General features: G+C 41.9%; 1 protein-coding gene across 1 annotated transcript in view; it reads left to right on the top strand.

Moving 5' to 3' along the window:
* The window catches only part of LOC119655971, a 58,449-nt gene extending 41,396 nt beyond the window's left edge, over window positions 1-17,053 (top strand). The window contains exons 4-8 of the mRNA XM_038062204.1: window positions 6,679-6,867; window positions 6,932-7,212; window positions 15,108-15,347; window positions 15,421-15,670; window positions 15,753-17,053. Of these exons, the coding sequence (XP_037918132.1) occupies window positions 6,679-6,867; window positions 6,932-7,212; window positions 15,108-15,347; window positions 15,421-15,670; window positions 15,753-15,813 (1,021 nt within the window). The 3' untranslated portion in view covers window positions 15,814-17,053. The remainder of the gene's footprint in view (window positions 1-6,678; window positions 6,868-6,931; window positions 7,213-15,107; window positions 15,348-15,420; window positions 15,671-15,752) is intronic.
* Window positions 17,054-17,770: the final 717 nt, after the last annotated feature.

Raw genomic sequence — 17,770 nt, 5'->3', positions numbered from 1 at the left:
TGACATGAAAAGGTCACGAATCACCCAACTCTTATACCGAAAGTGGTGCCTCCTCCTCTTCCAATTCAGTTAACAAATCTCAAAGGAGACAATGTTTTAAACAATCAAACGATAAATCTGTCTTACGTTACAAAACGCTCACGTCAGAAACTTTTTTGATTGATTTCATTATATCGTGACAAATTTCATTTTGACTCCTCGTACACGTGATAGGTATAATATTCAACGTGATCCTTCTCGTTCCTTTCGTCCTCAATCATCCCCCAGTCCTTCTCTCAATACACGTATCACTCAAACGAGCGCCTGCCTTCCGGCATGCCCGAATTCGTTGTAATCCTTTTAGAGACATGAATATGCAGGAGGAAGAGAGTCCTTTTCGCAATAGCTCCCATGGTATCCACCTGACGTTCACCGGCACCTCATCAATTTCAAACATCGAAAATTGGGTTTACTTTGTTGCATGTTTCAATTAGGATACCAATTGAGCCTGTTTGAACTCAAGATAATTCAGGCAGTTGCGAAATTCCAATTCTCTCGAGGTTTTGTGGGTGCGAGAGATATGGAAAATAGGATTGCGCATTTTCATTAATGGGATAATTGGATTTTAATACGCATCTGATGAAGGTTTGAATTGCAGGAATTTAGATGCATAGATTGGAACTGTCATGATGATGAAATTTTAATGCACTTCTCATGGATTGGTGCGCAACCAAATAATTTTGCTTGGCCCAAATTCATTGATATTGACCGTTCTTTGGACAATTGGAGCATGAATAACAATGAACATGTCATGGTCTTTCTTCCTGATTGGCATCATAAAGTTCTTAATAGTGGAAACGAAAATTGATTAATTTCTTTTAAACAAAGTTAAGAGACGTGGCAATGGTCTTTCTTCTAGACATCATCCTTGAAAATGAAACACCTTTCCCATGAAACCTAAACAAAGGCTTTCAGCGCATTGTTCGATAATAATAATATACACGTCGGGAAAAGGTAAGAGTAAAAATATCCACGGCAAAGACAACTACGATGGTCCTGAAAGGAAGCATCTTACAATCACGATTAGTTGAGGTGAGCTTAGTTGTTTTATTGGAGTTACCAATTGACTATCGCCAACTATCAGAGCAGAGCTATACAACAAGAAGAATAAGTCGGGAAACTGGAAGCTGAACGCCTTAGCTATGAAAGGTTTGAAACATTTCTTATATAATTGAGTGGAAATTTATCCCCATAATGTTTATACATTTGGTATGTCATACCATGGGCGGCACGCTCTTCTCGATTCCCAGTCATATGAAGATAGAGGGGTGGTTGGGATTGGTCAGACGGGGCTCTGCTCTTGACAGTCCTTCGGCGAGTACAGTCGGTATCCCGCTGACGACTATCAAGGGCGGAATCTACTTGCACTACTTAGCAGCCGCGGACCTCAGGCGTCGAAGGCTCACCACCTGTGCCGCCAAACCCGACCAGGAGAACTTCTGCGCCAGACGCTTGCAAATGCATACAAAAATACGACGATCTGCACGGGCGCTGGCCCATAGGGGACCATGCCGTCAGGCTCGGCATACCCTACAATTCGCATTACCGAAACTGCGGAAAAGAGGGGGAAATTCTCAGGCACTTCCTTGGGGATTACCCAGCTCTAGGTACAGTCAGGCTACGAACACTAGGTAAACCATTCTTTGGGGACCTCAGAGAGATTTTTAGCTGCAGAGTGAGAGAGCTGCTTTCCTTCGTGAATGCTACGGGTTGGCTCTGCAAATCTAAGCTGGACTTTACCTCCCAGCTCTCATAGCAGCAGCCACGGTCTTAGGAGTTTATGGCATCAAAATTGTACATCACAGCGCTAATTAGGTTTCTTGGAGCGACCACTGATACCTACCTACCCATGTCATGCCATTCACTTTATTATGATCCTAACGTTCAAAGTCTTGGATTATAGTAAATTTACGCAAAAGAGACAAATTTGGCCTATTATAGCTTTGGTTAGCAATAATGCGATTTCAACAACATGATCGTTGGATCAAGGCCTTGAAGTGTGTTAGAGCGCTTCATTCAAGACCGTAACAGTACACTTCAGTACACTGTAGGAGGCAATGTGGTCAGCATTGCGCTCGCCCGAGATTATTAGCCTGATTTGACTCAGATACTCATTCACAGCTGAGTCGACTGGTATCCGACGTCAAATCACGATACAAATTCCACTGCCACCAGTGAGATTTGAACTGAACTATCCGGACACTATTTATAATACTATATTTAGTTAGGATGAATGATAATAAATAACTCTAACATCAATAAGGAAACCCTGGTACCATATAAAGGCAGCTTCCTGATTTTTTCAATTCTTTGGTTGAGTAGTTTCTGAGAATGGCTCCCTGAAAGGAATTATCACGATTCAATGCTGGAAAAGCGGCCTAAGCTCGTTGAAAAGTGACTTTAGTGAGTTGTAGAGTGACTTCAACGCCAAAATGATTCAACGAGCAAGCGAATTTAGACAAATGTCAAGTGAAATTAGGGACGGCCTCCTGAAAATCGACCCACTAGCGAAAGAGGTCAGCGAGAAAATTGAAAAACAAAGCCAGGAAACTGAACTTAACTTATTTTAAGGCAGCCAACATCATCAAAATAGAAATGGTAGGTCAGAAACACCTAACAGCACCAGTTTTAAATGAACAAACTTTCTGAATAATTACAAGACCCAGTTCGAAACCGCTGTGATAAGCAATGGATAGAGTCAACAAGAAAGAGACAATGCATTAATTTTGGCTTTAAGGGGACCAGCGACTGTGATATTGCAGACGACACCCAAAGAACAGCAAAGTGACTTCACATTACTGATGCAAGCTCTGGACCTTCGATATGGGTAAGAAGATATGAAGAACGTCTATAAGACGAAGCTTCTAAATAGAGTTAAGAAAAACCCACCTAACACATCGAAAGATTAGTCCAATTCGAGGCCGCAAAACACACATCCACGACCCACTCTAAAGTTCGAGAACTAACGGACTAATGTGAATGCCGAAGATTAACCGCCCCCAGACGGACGATCAACCACAGAGTTACCCATTGTTGAAATTCCGACCGGAGTGGGCATCTGAGGTGAAAACAATTCTAAAGAGAAGCAGAAAACTCCTCTCTCAGGCCACCCAAGTGACGCCATTCTGCCAACGAATTACGGCCAAGAAAAAAAGGGGAACCATCTAAGTAATCAGAAGAAAACAGGCATACAGACAGTTCCTCACACTTAGAATTTAGAAAGAGTAAAGCATGTGGTCAAAGTGCGAATCCGAAGATACTTAAAAAGGTCAAAGCTGAGCCCGACCTAAAAGATCTGAGCGGAAATCTGAAGAGAATCCGAACAACGGAGAAAGAAGATCTCAAGTTTGAGCTGAAAAGAATATGAATGGGCAAAACTGGTGCCTTTCATACTTATGTTAGGTGTGACGAGTACCGCAGTGCGTGCCGAAAAAGACCAAGAGGAAAAAGCTATCCCAAAAACCTAAAAAATTGGCGAAATTGACTGTGAAGGACCGCTAGCATATATTGAAGTTCATCGAAGTGGTCCGTCGACATGCTTGCACGCCTCTATGCTAACCTGCCTCGGAAATATTGGGGGTCCTCTGAATTCATGTGTACGGATCCGGACATACCCCAATGGGGACTAGCGTACGCCTACCGACATGACCAACACGCGAGCTAAATCTGAAACTGAAATACAAAAAGACGGCTCGACCGTGCACGTAGAGTCGTAAAACTTCAAAATCGAGTGCCGCAATCAAAAAGAAGGATCCACGGCGGATCACATCCTGGATCGATGTTTCCCCCTGCTTCAGATTTTTTGAGAAGGGCGGCCTCTGAGGTTTCCGTCCTTCCTTGACATCCTCCGAGCATGATTTTGGAGGATGTCCCTATGTAGTAAGAGCTTTACGGGATTATGGAGGAAAAGGAAGGAAGTGAATCCTCAAATTGAAAAGACAGTTAATTCATATTAATAATTATATTCATGCAGAAAAGCACGTGGATTATCTTTGGAAACCATTTGTGGATTTCCACTTGGCGAACAGATGGCTATGTGCTGGGGGCTCTTTGGTAGGACGGAGAGATACATGTGTGCCATTCAGGATGGCGTGGTCACCACCCGAACTTATGAAAAGCTCATAATGAAAGAGTGGGTGGAAAAAGACTAACGCAGAATTTATGGTTCGGTGTTAGAAACGTTGGACCATCTCATTTCTGGCTGCACTCTAATGGCACGGGCGCAATACACGAACAGACATAATACTGTATGTAAGATCAATCATCAAAACCTTGCATACTAACAAGGGCTGGGCACGAGAACATGTTCGTTTAACCGATATGCGCGGCAAGCAGTACTTGATAGTTCTGTTGCGAGCAGAAGGTTCTAACTGATCGCCATATAGCACACAACAAACCTGACATGCTTTTAGTTGACAAGACGGGTCGCTCCGCATGTATTATTGATAGTTGGCTATCGCTCATCACTGCAACATTGAATGAAAATTCGTGGAGAAGAAGGTGTGTTATGAGCCACTGGGTCGGGAAATCAAAGAAATTTGGCATCTCGAGCGGGTGGTTCGAGTTCCTATGGGCTATCAGGCGCTGCCCTGATACTATTCCAAATGAAGAAATCGGTCAGCGCACAGACTTTCCAGTGGCAGTGGGTAGATCACATATTGGGGTGCATTCCTTGGCTATGCCATGCAGTGGAATCCACTCTCCCAAAATGGCCGACGAGTAGGTCGCCCCAGAAGTGCGAGCGTTTCGGGAAATCCTGGGGGAGCTGCAGCGCATTTCAGGTAGACGCAAACAATGGCGCGTAGGTGTAGTTAACGTGCTGCACTCCACCAAGGGGTGAGTAGCAACCACATATAATCAAACACCAGCATCCAGAACTCAGTTTTGTTGTAGATGCAATTAATTAAGATTGGACCCAGCGACCTAATGGCAAGCAGTCATAGTCCGAAGTTTAATCAAATTTTGAATAGCAGTAATTATTTACTTAAGCTACACTAATTAATTGAACCAGCCAACCAAATCTTGGTTTTGGGTTTTGGCTCTTTTACTTTATCTGTTAAGTGTGTCCTCGGATTACGAAAATATAAAACTTGTAAGGGTCTAGCAATTATACGAATGTTCGCTGCTTGCCCTACTTTGCATAAAGCCACTTCTTATCGATCAACTCATGCACTCCAGAATGACTTGACCTCCGTACGTCCATAACACGACGACATAACAATTTCCAAGCCTCTATTTACCCTACAAATTTCGCATCGGTCGGACCAATCGATTGACACCAGTGTCAATTGTGCTTACCTTCGTAAAGTGTCGTTGATACAGACATTTGAAACATATCTTCAACAGGATTATTCACTCGAACGGTAAACAACACCGTTTTTAGATGTAACTTTAACTTTATAATTCTTGCAGCTTTAAAAATTACTTCCAAACAATCTGAGTTGCATTGCAGATGGAAAGGAAGAACATGACATACAGACTTCTTCCTCCGGGTCGGGACTCTGTTCTTTATAAGTTGTTTTCCCCATATTGGCTTTTTCCCACCGCACCTTCCGAGGCATGGGGAACTATCATGACCATTGTTTTTCACTGCCCTTGATTTTGGGGGAGGCCTTCAAATGGTGGTGGTTTTATTTTTAGTAGGTCTAGGGGTACAAATGCGGTAAATGAAGTATGAACTTACATCGACCAACGATCTCCCTTTGAATTATCGCTCCCGATTAAAGGCATAGTAGTTTACACCGTCTTGATGGAGAATTCAGCAGAAAAGTGTTTTCGGAAAACTCAAGAATGAATTTAACATAACCTCTCAGAAAAAAAAAGATAAAGATAAGGGCCATTCTTTTGGCCTGCAGAAGAATGTCTGCGGCAAAATTGGATAGGCTACTTCACTCAAATATATTCCGATATCCCTCAGTCAAATTAACGAAACATTTCTGATAATAAATTGGCTCGTAAAGACTAGAGAGGCTTTTGTTGCCATGCTAAAGATTAAGCTACCTCTGAATGAAGAATTTGTCTATATATTGTATGTGCACGGAGCTACGATTTCACCCGTTTCTCTAACCTACCCTAACTTATTTCAACATAACCCATGAGCATACCATTTTTGAACAACTTGTTCCTTAAATCAATTGAAATTTGATGTCAGGATGTTCATGTTACCCACAACTGAAACCTTCAGTTGAATAATATTTAAAGCCGCACGCGATCGCTAACTCGCCGGATCGCACTATCATTCCTTCCCCTTCCCCTATATAAATTTTATGCTCTGGTTTTCTGAACACCAGAAATATGTAGACTCCTGTCCACACACAATGCATAAGCAAATATTTGCACATCAAAATATAACGACCCTTTCGAAGTCCTATCCATGGAGATCTAGCCCCCCGCCTCATGGTTGACTCCTGCAAAAGTCCGTCATGCTATATGTGGCGCTTAAATTTCCCTGAAGGATTAGTGAGTTTTAACGAGGGAATGGCGCCTCTATTCCAGCAATAATTAGTGGGAAGCATTAAAATTCCTTGACAAATCCGCCAAAAATGTTCCTATTATCGAAATATGACTTCTGGATCATCCACCAAATGCTTTTCCTTAACAATATACTTTTATATTCCTTTATATGTTAATATACTTTAGGAACTCTGATCGAACTCAAGAAGCAAGACGTGTGCTACTTAGCGACATAAACTTCACGAGTATGGTTCCGGAATTATCACGATCTGCAGACCATTTATGTGCCGAAAAAGGAACCCAAAGCGCAAGCAAGCCATCAAATCGTTACTATAAAGGAAATCATCTGAAAACACCAGACTATGCCTTGAAGGGGTAGGTTAGAGCCCATATTAATAAAGTTGGATGTGACCTAATATTCTTTTGATTTGCTTTACAGGATGACCCCAAGTGCAAGTATGACTTCGCCTGGAGTTTCACAGTGGACTGTCAACGAGAATAGCTTGGGGACGCAGACAACCCAAACTGCAGAATCATGGGGCAAACGTGGTGATTCTCTTGATTCATGTCGCAGCTACTCAGTGGAATCGAGATTTAGTGGACTAGATCGATCACATCGGTCACGAAGCGTACCGTCAATTCGTTGTGCCGTTTGTAAATTAGCTCATGGAATTCGTACGTCGGAAAGTATGAATTATACGCCACGGGTTACATTTCAAGGTAAGTAGGACTTCTCTTTTTACAGCAGTTGCACGTACCCACCGAATCTGATTCTGAACTAGGAAGAGAATGATTGCTCCAGGGCCCACAGACTGGATTGGGGTAGGTTGATTTTTGGGCCGCTTGATTTTTACCGCAACAAGAAACCCAGTTGATATGAGATGATCCTAAACAGTCTGTTACTAACTTCATCTTGATGTAGGGCACCATTAAAACTCTTAATCGAGTTTAATCTAATTCATGATGTTGTAAGGAGTTTTGAGGCCTCGGCAATATTAACATCATCGGCTTACTTTGATCGATTGTCTTGACAAATATTCTGTTATTCGTGAAAAGCAAAGCTTTTCACCAGCTGTGGGACAAGCTACGCCGCTTCTATTAGTAATAGCACTGAAATTCCTTTTTAAAGAGAACAGACCATTAGTAAGTATTTCAACGTACAATACAGGAGTCAAACCTATATATCTTTTTGAAGGTGTCAATTTAGCGTAACTACCTAAATGTCATGTGCTTGGGTCTGACAACAGACGATGCTGGGTTGACCTTCGTCTGCTATGCGGGCAAAGCAAATGTAAGCTAGCAACGGAACGGAAGAATGCCGCATACCGAGTAATGTTGCATTCTCAAAGAACGCGGGCACGCGCAGAGACTTATCACGAACTCCGTCGAGCGGAGAAGCGACTTCACAGACGGAAAAAGGAAGCCTGGGAGAACCAACAAGTCTGTGAACTAGAAAAGTACAGGGAGCGACCGCACCAGGCGCGCAAATTTTACCAACAAGTCAGCAGGATGAAACCTTATACACCTCGATGCTCATCCTCCCGAGACAAAGAGGGAAATCTGATTTCCGACAGAACGGGCATATTAGAGCGATGGGTTGAGTACTTTGATGAGCTACTGAACAACCAGAACATCGGCGAGTTGGAGGTCCCGCCAACTGACTAGGCTGACCCTGACCAATGTGCGAGGCCAGATAAAAGCAGCAGGATCACTCTCAAGACCATTCGACATCAACAACGGTCTACGACAAGGGGATGCCCTATCATGCGTCCTCTTTAACCTGGCCCTCGAGAAAGTGATCCGTGATGCTGAGGTAAATGCAAGAGGTACGATCCTCTTCAAGTCCACCCAACTACTGCCCTATGCTGACGATATCGACATCATGGGAAGAACCACCCGAGACGTACAAACTGCCTTCATCCAGATCGAGCAGGCGGCGATCGGGGCAAGATCTTGGGCTGCACATCAATGAAGGCAAGACAAAATATATGGTGGCAACGTTAGCACCGAAGACGAATCAACCAACAACATCAAACCGCACTGGTCAAACACAAACACGAAGAAGAATAAGGATAGGGGAATACAACTTTGAGACCGTTGAAAATTTCTCCTATCTAGGGTCGAAAATCACAACCGATAACAACTACGATGATGAAATCCGCGCACGGTTGTTGTCAGCCAACAGAGCCTATTTCAGCTTACAAAGACTGTTCCGCTCGAAACGTCTCACCATAGGGTCAAAGCTCTTACTGTACAAGACTATGATCTTGCCAGTCCTCATGTATTCCTCGGAAACTTGGGTTCTTAGCAAGAAAAATTGCGAACTCTTGGCCGCGTTCGAGAGAAGAATCCTCCGAAGAATTTTTGGCCCCCTACATGAGGATGGACGATTCCGTAGCCTACACAATGACGAAATCTATGAGCGATACCATGACCGTCCGGTTGTGGATAAAATCCGGCTCAATAGGTTACGGTGGGCGTATCACTTAATCCGTATGGATGAGGATGATCCCACCCGGAAAGTCTATAAGGGCAATATCTATGATAGAAAAAGAAGACGAGGCAGACCCTGCTTAAGATGGAGCGACGGCGTAGGTCAGGACGCCAGACAGCTTTTAGGGATATCGAATTGGTGGACCTCGGCGCAAAACCGGCATGTCTGGAGTTCCTTATTAAGGCAGGCCCAGACCGGATACCGGTTGTTGCGCCGTTGATGATGATGATGATGGTTACTCAAGGACATCGTTCGAAGCATCGATCTCTTTACATTTCATTTCTGGATCTAGAGAAGGCGTTTCACCATGTACCAGAGGAACTCGTGCGCTGAGTTGAATTGTTTTACCACGACGGCAAAGCAAACGTTCATATTGGAAATTAGCAAATATTGCACGTACGCCCCACATAATTCAAGCTACGTCGAACTTGCTTATATTCTGCCGTGTCGTCGTTCGTCGGGCATAGAACCATGAGAGAAAATCCGAAACCAAACTTAAGGTGAACGAAACTCCTTTAATGAATATTATAGCGATATACATATGTGAAATTGTAGCCAAATGGCGTGAATAGCAATTGACTTTAGACTTTTTCCTAATTCTTCTAAGATGCAGAGATGGAAGGCACTTCAGATACTGAGAGAATCGGAGGAACTAACTACAAAATCTATTAAAGCCTCCCTCTCCAGCTTTACCAGAGAAAGGAAAAGAAAGGGAAACTGGTGGTGTGGGTGCAATTGGTTTAATACTAGTATGTAAAAACAGGTCCATTAAATCGAACGGCATAAAGAAGGCAAAGTAAAATAAAATGTAGTTTTTAGAGAATGAAAAATCAGGGTGAGCTGTAACTCAAAAAACTAAAGCAATTATAACATCTTCAGTAAGCTTTTCTACCACAGATCTGCCTATGAAAAATAAAGAGCGCTGGAGGAATCTCCAACGCAAAGTAGGAAGCGTAAGGACCACAAGCTGGATGAGTCAATAGAACTGGTTTGATGGCAGTTTGTGGGATGGATCTGTACCGACCAGGCTCTGCAAACCGAAGACGATTCTTAGCCGAGAGCGTTTTTTATTAAGGACATAGACGCTACTTTACCACTAAATACAACACTCCTCAAAAAAATCATATATAAACCTGATCACGTCGTCAGCATTAAGAAAAACTGGTGTCCCCATTAGGACCCCATTGAACGCAGCATTCTTCTCCAAGCGTTTTTCAGCACCTATAGAGCTGCCAAAACATAAAAGTTGGTCAGATTAACTTGCAGCATAACAAAAGCCCTTTCGTTTTACGGCTATAATAATTTCGGTTTAATAGAATCTTGGTATTATTCATATTAGTAAAGAGAGCTAGAATCTTTGCCCTGTGAGTTGGGACTTAACAATACACTCACAGTATTCCCTGCTTGTCTTAAAAGGTGACTAAAGGGAACAGAAATTTGTAGGCTAGAAGTCTTCAACTTTAGTGCTACCGAAACGTCAACACCGCTTCAGATAAGGATTGACGTCACGCTGAAGACCTGTGTTTATCGAAAACGGACTATTATTGTCTCTTTGACAATGGTATCGAATGTCCCCAAAATTCTCGCTTTCTCTAACTCAAACGAAAATTCCAACGATATTTCGGACCTAAACGACTAAGATGGTGGGACCTTAGAAAGTAGTCCTTTTCCTTTTGCCACACTAATGGCAATGTGCTTATGTGCTCTGGAAAGCCAAGTGGTAGCAGACGTGAATCCGATATGAGGTTATTTCCGACGACTGCCACAAGGCGCGCTCTTTTCACCTGGGAGCCGGTTTCTGGCAGACTTCTGACCTCTGACTGTCCAGGTTAAGGAGCATCACAACTGTACAGTGTTATGCATCAACGGAAACTTTTGAGATAGTAGAGAAAGATTCTTTCAAAGAGCAGTTACACGCAGTTCAAGAAAGGACCTAAAGGTGACATAGTGTTCATGATGTGTGATCTGAATGCCCAGGTGGGATCTAACACAACCTTGCTCGGACATGTGATGGGGAAACCAAAACCGGCAACCATAATGATGGGAGGTTTGTGGATTTCTGCAACTTCCACCGTCTCGTCATTGGTGGCACATTGTCAGTTAACCGACACTATACCAAGAATCAGATTGGCAACTTTGTAATCAGCAATAGATTTAGTAGTTATCTTCTGGATGTACATAACAAGAGAGGCGGTGACATCAGCCTCGAAAGGGAACGCCATTTGATATGATCCAGCTGTCTCTCGACGGTGCTCTATCACTGTTTTACTGATAGAACGACAGATACACTGAGTATCCGGTCAGAGAATATCGCTGAGCATTGGGCCGCCATCTAAAATGTTCTTTTCTCGGGTGCTACGCAGGTCATCGGCAACTTCCCGAACGAGCAGCATAAGGCCTGCCTAATTACGGAATCGTGGAAGTAGATCGATGAAAGAGAGGAATTTAAGGGTCTATTGTGATACGTCACACGTTCGAACACCTATATCGAGCGACATCCCGGAAAGTTCAACGTCGTGTGAGTCGTTACAAAAGAGAATTTGCTATTGCGCTGGTTAGGGAAGCGGAAATGCCGCAAAACGCCTCTTGTGGATGAAATGGCTAGCACCGTAACATAGGATACGCACTGTTCAGACAGAAGCAAAATCATTTCCGCCATCAATGCACTCAAACGGAGCAAAGCCCCTGGACTTGAAGTCCCCCGCAGAATTATTTATCGCTGCATCTGCAGTTTCAGCAGACTTGCCACTTGCACTTGTACAGAAATTCAAGGAGTCGGAAGAGTGGAAGAAGGGGATGATCTTTAAGATACCAAAGAAGACATCCGATTTGAGTGCGACAATTGGAGGGATATCTATGTGCCCCTTGCCGTCGCAAAAATAATAGCTAATCCTGGAAAGCATCGAAGAATTTCTCGAAAACTTGATCGATAGATAATATACTGTTTTCCGCTGCGGATCTTCCTGCACTGATCACATGAATACCCTACAGATCATTTTGAAACAGTGCGCGGAGTTTAGCTCGCCGTTTCACCTGCTCTTCATCGATTTCAAAAAGGCTTTGGACAGCATGAACAGGGAGTTTTTAGCGTAGCTTTTGGCGTACTCTGATTTTGCCACGGTTTCAGAAGTAAAAAACTTCAGTATTTTCGAACTAACGGGAAAAATAATATCAAGGAAAAGTTCTAGTGATTGGGTTTGGTTTGAGAGCTTTGTTCTATGTAATTCGTTGTTGACCAAAATATGCCAGCAGCTCCACCTCGGTAATGGAAAATATTGAAAAGACGTTCCGTTGGACTAAATACTAAAGTTCATATTCACTCCTCTATAAAACTATTATTTTTTCAATGGGATTATGCTTAAGTGTCATCATCACCACACGTAATGCCACGCAAGTGATAAGCCCAAAGCAACATGGCAATGAAATCAAGAAGTTGAACCAACTCGACCAATGCGGTTTCATTCTCGTTATCGCGAAACAGGACCTGTTATTATTTTCAACAAGAGTCGCGGGGAAGTCACTAGAATGCAAATCTTATCCAAACTTCCCCATAACTTTCCCAGCACTCTCGTGTACTCCAAGTCTATTTAAGACTTCTTTGTTTACGCGACTTCAACCTCTCGATTTCCTGGGCTACGAATTGAAACAACTGGCCTACTTCTTCCTCGCAGTTTATCTCCTGCCAACGCCATTAGAGATACATTTTCCCCAAAAACCTTGGTGGTCGAGCCAAACCCCTTAGCTTTCTGACGTCATGGACGCTTTCTACAGTTAATTAGCTCCAGCTATTAAGACAGATGATCTCATTGTTAGACTACCTTCTAATCAAGGAGACAATAGACGATGACACACCAGGCGCACCACCAATCATTTTAGGGCGACAATCTCTAGCATCAAACACGAAACTCACTAATAACTCCTCATATCATCCTTCAGTCGTACTTGCAAAAGCGTATCAGCTACAGATGTGGATACCGTTGAATTCTACCTCATCAAACCGATACTACGGAGTATCATGGTTTCTTAAATAGCGTGTTTCCTACACAGTTATACTTAGACGTTACTGGCCTGAACCAAACTTAATTACCTGTACGGTTCAGCTCCCTTATGTACAATGGTCGTCTGCAGCTAAAGTGCCAGGTATCCACACCTGCTCGACCTTTACACAACACTGTGGTTCACATTTGCAGTCCTTAACGAGGTATCCTTCTTTTCCGCACATATCGCAACTTTTCTTCTTGCCTTAATTGATATAATCAGTTCAAACGATAAGCTGATGAATACGGGCTATATTCCGCAATTGACCTCTTTCATACTGCGATACCTCGTCTAAATCCTTATATCTCATGCTGATCTCTTGCTTTCAAGCTGCTAACTCAGGTGGTTGACACTACTACACCGTAAAAGCCGCAGCCTTTTCGTTATACTTATTTAGTTCCAACATCAAATTCCCCCTATGCCTTCACCTCACACGGCTCATATTATCGCCCAAATCTTTCGACTATGGATCATCTTTCACCTTTCGAAGGTCATCAGCAATGGACATACATATTTCCTTTTTCAAAAATAATTTATTATTCACAGACAATCTTTCTTTTGTATATTTTTTCCTTTTTCTTAATGACCTTCATCAAGTAGTCTAGCTTGATAGATTCTTTTGTCTATGCGGACATTAAAGCATCGATATATCACCCTACTTTGGGCGCCTGAACGGAGATTTGAAACTTCTGCGCAATTATCGATATAACTACAAACTACCTCTCTGACTGGAATCTGGAATCTGATTGAAAATTACCTCTTAGAGAGAACTTTCTGATATGAGATGAATGAGACCCCCAAAGAGTATGTCGTCACAACGAAGGTACCACAGGGCTCGGTACTGCGTCCCCTGCTGTGCAATCTTATGTATAATGGGGACCTTGCTGTTCCCATCTCAGAAAAAGCTACGACTCTCGGATTCACCGATGACCTGACTGCGGTTGCTATAGCAAACCACACAAAGGATGTGGAGGTCTACGCGACAGTGAGAGTGGTAAACACCTGGCTAGGAAGAGCCGACTTTCATAACGAACCAGAGAACGAAAAATTCCAAACTGAACTTTAAGGAACAAAAAGAATATGTCAAGCAGCTAGTGTCACCCCCGCACTTTTAAAAATGTTGACAATTATTGATCATCAACGGCACAACAACCGGTACCTGGCATTGGCCTGTATTAGTAAGGAACTCCAGACATTCTGGTTTTATACCGAGGTCCACCAATTCGATATCCCTAAAGGTTGAAATAATAAAACTTGTTGTTTCTTTTTCGTTGGTGTGGGTATTTATTCTTGCAAATACCGATATTTCGGGAACCACTTGTTCCCTTCATCAGTGCAAACAAGTTTGAAACTTGAGAAACTTGTTTGCACTGATGAAGGGAACAAGTGGTTCCCGAAATATCGGTATTTGCAAGAATAAATACCCACACCAACGAAAAAGAAACAACAAGTTTTATTATTTCAATTAATTAATCGTTGGAAACACCGCATAATTTCACCCTAAAGGTTGTCTGGCGACTGATAGCAGTATTTATCCGTCGTCTTCAGTTGGTGGGACCTCCAACTCGCCGATGTTCTGGTTGTTCAGCAGCTTATCAAAGTACTCAACCCATCGCTCCAATATGCCCATTCTGTCGGAAATCAGATTTCTCTCTTTGTCTCGGCAGGATGAGCATCGAGGTGTATAAGGCTTCATCCTGCTGACTTGTTGGTAAAACTTCCGCGCCTGATGCGGTTGCTCCCTGTAGTTTCCTAGTTCACAGACTTGTTGGTTCTCCCAGGCTTCCTTTTTCCGTCTGTGAAGTCGCTTCTCCGCTCGACGGAGTTCCTGATAAGTCTCTACGCGTGCCCGCGTTCTTTGAGAATTGTAACATTACTCGGTATGCGGCATTCTTCCGTTCCGTTGCTAGTTTACATTCATCGTAGAACCAGCCGTTCCGACTTTTCTTGCGGCTGGAGCCCAGTATGTTTGTGGCCATATCAATGATAACGCCCTATTCCTATACAGAAGCAAATAATCAGAAATTTGGTTTTATCCTAATCAGTTTTCGGAAATACATTTAATTGAGATTATATTTTACAGAACCTGCTTGTAAAATCCGAGGGTCATTACCGGATCTTCGACATCATTGCGTTTGCTCAAAACGTTACCCAGGACGCTCAATTTTTACAATTTACGGCGATTCAAGTGGATCAACCGAAAGCCTTCTTGATGAGGCTGATGCTTTCGTCAGAAACTCCATGGAAAATGCATATCTATCGGAGGATGTTACGGCCAAAAAGCCAAACCTTAGAAGAATGTCGGAAACTGACATCCAAAGAGGTAAGTAAGGATAACAGAAAAAATATCATAATCAATAGGGTTTTATCATATTCAACCCATTTTCTGTCGATAGATTATACACCGTCAAGGCAGTCATTACCCTTCCTGCCAAGAACTGCCAAATGCTTGAAACCAGGACACTTAGCTAAAGTGATAGCAAAAAACGGAAGAGTAGTAGTTGGAAGAGTTCGCTATGTTGGTCCGATAGCTACGGTAGATAAAGACGGAAGCGCAGTAATTGATGATCTTTATGTTGGCGTTCAGCTGCAGAGCAAATGTGGTGACTGTGATGGAACTTTTGAGGGTAGAAAATTTTTTGATTGGTAAGTGCAAAATATTTAATGTATCTTTTTTCAAAATTGAAGCACCGACGCAACTAAAACTAACTGACATTTTCTTTCATAGTGAACCATTGCAAGGCCTATTCGTACCTTTCAAAAAAGTGGTAATGGCCTGGACGGGATAAACGAACCGTGGGGCCACATCTTAAAGTGTATATACCCGTATTCCAAAATATTTAGCATTTACATAAGATTAGACTTAAAGGATACATAAGACATTGGAGATATTCTAAAAGCGTCCCGAGAAAATATATTTTCTTAGCGCTCATAACTACTCTAACCAAATTATGTGTGTGTTTCCAAAAGGTCTTTCTCCAATGTTAGTATAAAATATGGTTATGGAACTAAAAGCAACAATGCAATGGAATTAGGGACGATTTCGAAATGTATTTCGACAAAAAATAAACTAATTATGAACACCAAAGGACCACCAAAACTTAGAAATGCGAATTTAGAGAGACCATGGAACATCCCTCTCCTGATTTCTAATGGATGCAACATCAACCATATCTTCTACAACAGTCTTACATTTTTTAGAAATATTTTTACTAGAGAAAAAATCAATACATTTCAAAATCGTACCGGGAAAGTCTACAGTAACTTTTTGGACAATTATATCTAAAGTTAAAAAGTTTATATGTGGATTTTGTGTGAAATAATCAAAATAAAAGAAAAAGCTTGAGGAGTTGATATAATATTTTTATTTCTATCTTTGGAAATAAAATTTATTGTAAGCTTGTCCGAAGGCCAGACACAAAAACCAGAAAATGTTCGTTGAAAATTGATGTTCTGTGTTATACAAAAAAATAGTAATTTTAAGGAAGTATTTTAGATGAATATTGAATGTCCACGGAATCTTCATCAGTGAAATAGTAAAAAACATGAAATCAGCCACTGCATGGAGAACTGGGAATCCTACAAGACACGGGGAAACCCAGTCTAAGTCATTCTGACCACATAACAGTTCATATACCACTTTAGATACTTCTTAAAAAACACTATCTAGTCAAGTACCTGTAATTTCAATGAAGGACCCAAGAAACTGCATCGCAGCCTAAAGATCATGTTTTTTCTTCAGAGTAACGGTCACATTGAATGCTACCGGAATTAAAAATATTTCTGAAACAAATTGTTGTAAATAGTATAATTGTAAAATGTGTAACATGATGTTGACTTCTCCACAGTTAGCTGGTATCCTACTGAATAGCATCCAAGGTATGTTAGCATGTATAACAAAAAAGGCAAAACAACACTTTATTAGGAAATGAAATGTCGATAGTAAAATAAGTGAAGAATTCACCAAAAGTAGCATATAGTTGGCTATGTATGTGTGATAAACTGTAATTAAAAAAGTATAAATTGAAATCGAATTTAATTTTTCGATCGAAGCGAATGGCCCTATCTCGTTTTTGACAAGCTTGAGCTACTAAAATTATTTCTCTTGGCGTATTCCTCTGAAAAACTAAAATATAATTGTGTAAGATTGAATTTTAGGATCAGCTGGATGTACAGTTAAAATATTGCCAGCGAATAGAACACATTTTTGTAAGGAGCCAACAACAATTAGTGGTCAAAAGTTGTAAGTCGAACAAATTCACTCATGTCATTCATGTATTAGCCAATGGTGTATGGTATTATTAAGTTTATTCAAAACAAATATCGAGACAGAGGATATTTTGAGGAATAAATGTCATCTGTTCCTCTTTAATGAAAAACTGCAGACGGAGAAGGATTAAGGCGAGTCTCCCGCGCCTAAAAGCGGCAGAAATTATACCAACTGATATTCCAGGTTGGGAGTTGGGTAGATCTGATAATCCTACACAGAAAACTGAAGTTAGGGAGCGACGAAAAGAGCCTCGGATTGAACGGATTTTATAAAGATGGGGCCGGCGACAAAAAGAGACGAACGATTTGTGCATTTTCTCATGAAACGTGCGCTCCCTGTACAGCGTTATAAGATATGCGGTGGTCAACTAACTTACATAAAAATACCAATGCGGATAATTCAGTTAGGAGTAGCGCACGAAATGACTGTTAACATTACCTGCGCAGAAAGCGGTCCACAAACAAACGCGCGTCTCT

Source organism: Hermetia illucens, chromosome 4 (genome assembly GCF_905115235.1).
Source record: "Hermetia illucens chromosome 4, iHerIll2.2.curated.20191125, whole genome shotgun sequence".
Taxonomy (NCBI): Eukaryota; Metazoa; Arthropoda; class Insecta; order Diptera; family Stratiomyidae; genus Hermetia; species Hermetia illucens.
This window is presented reverse-complemented; position numbering and strand designations above follow the sequence as displayed.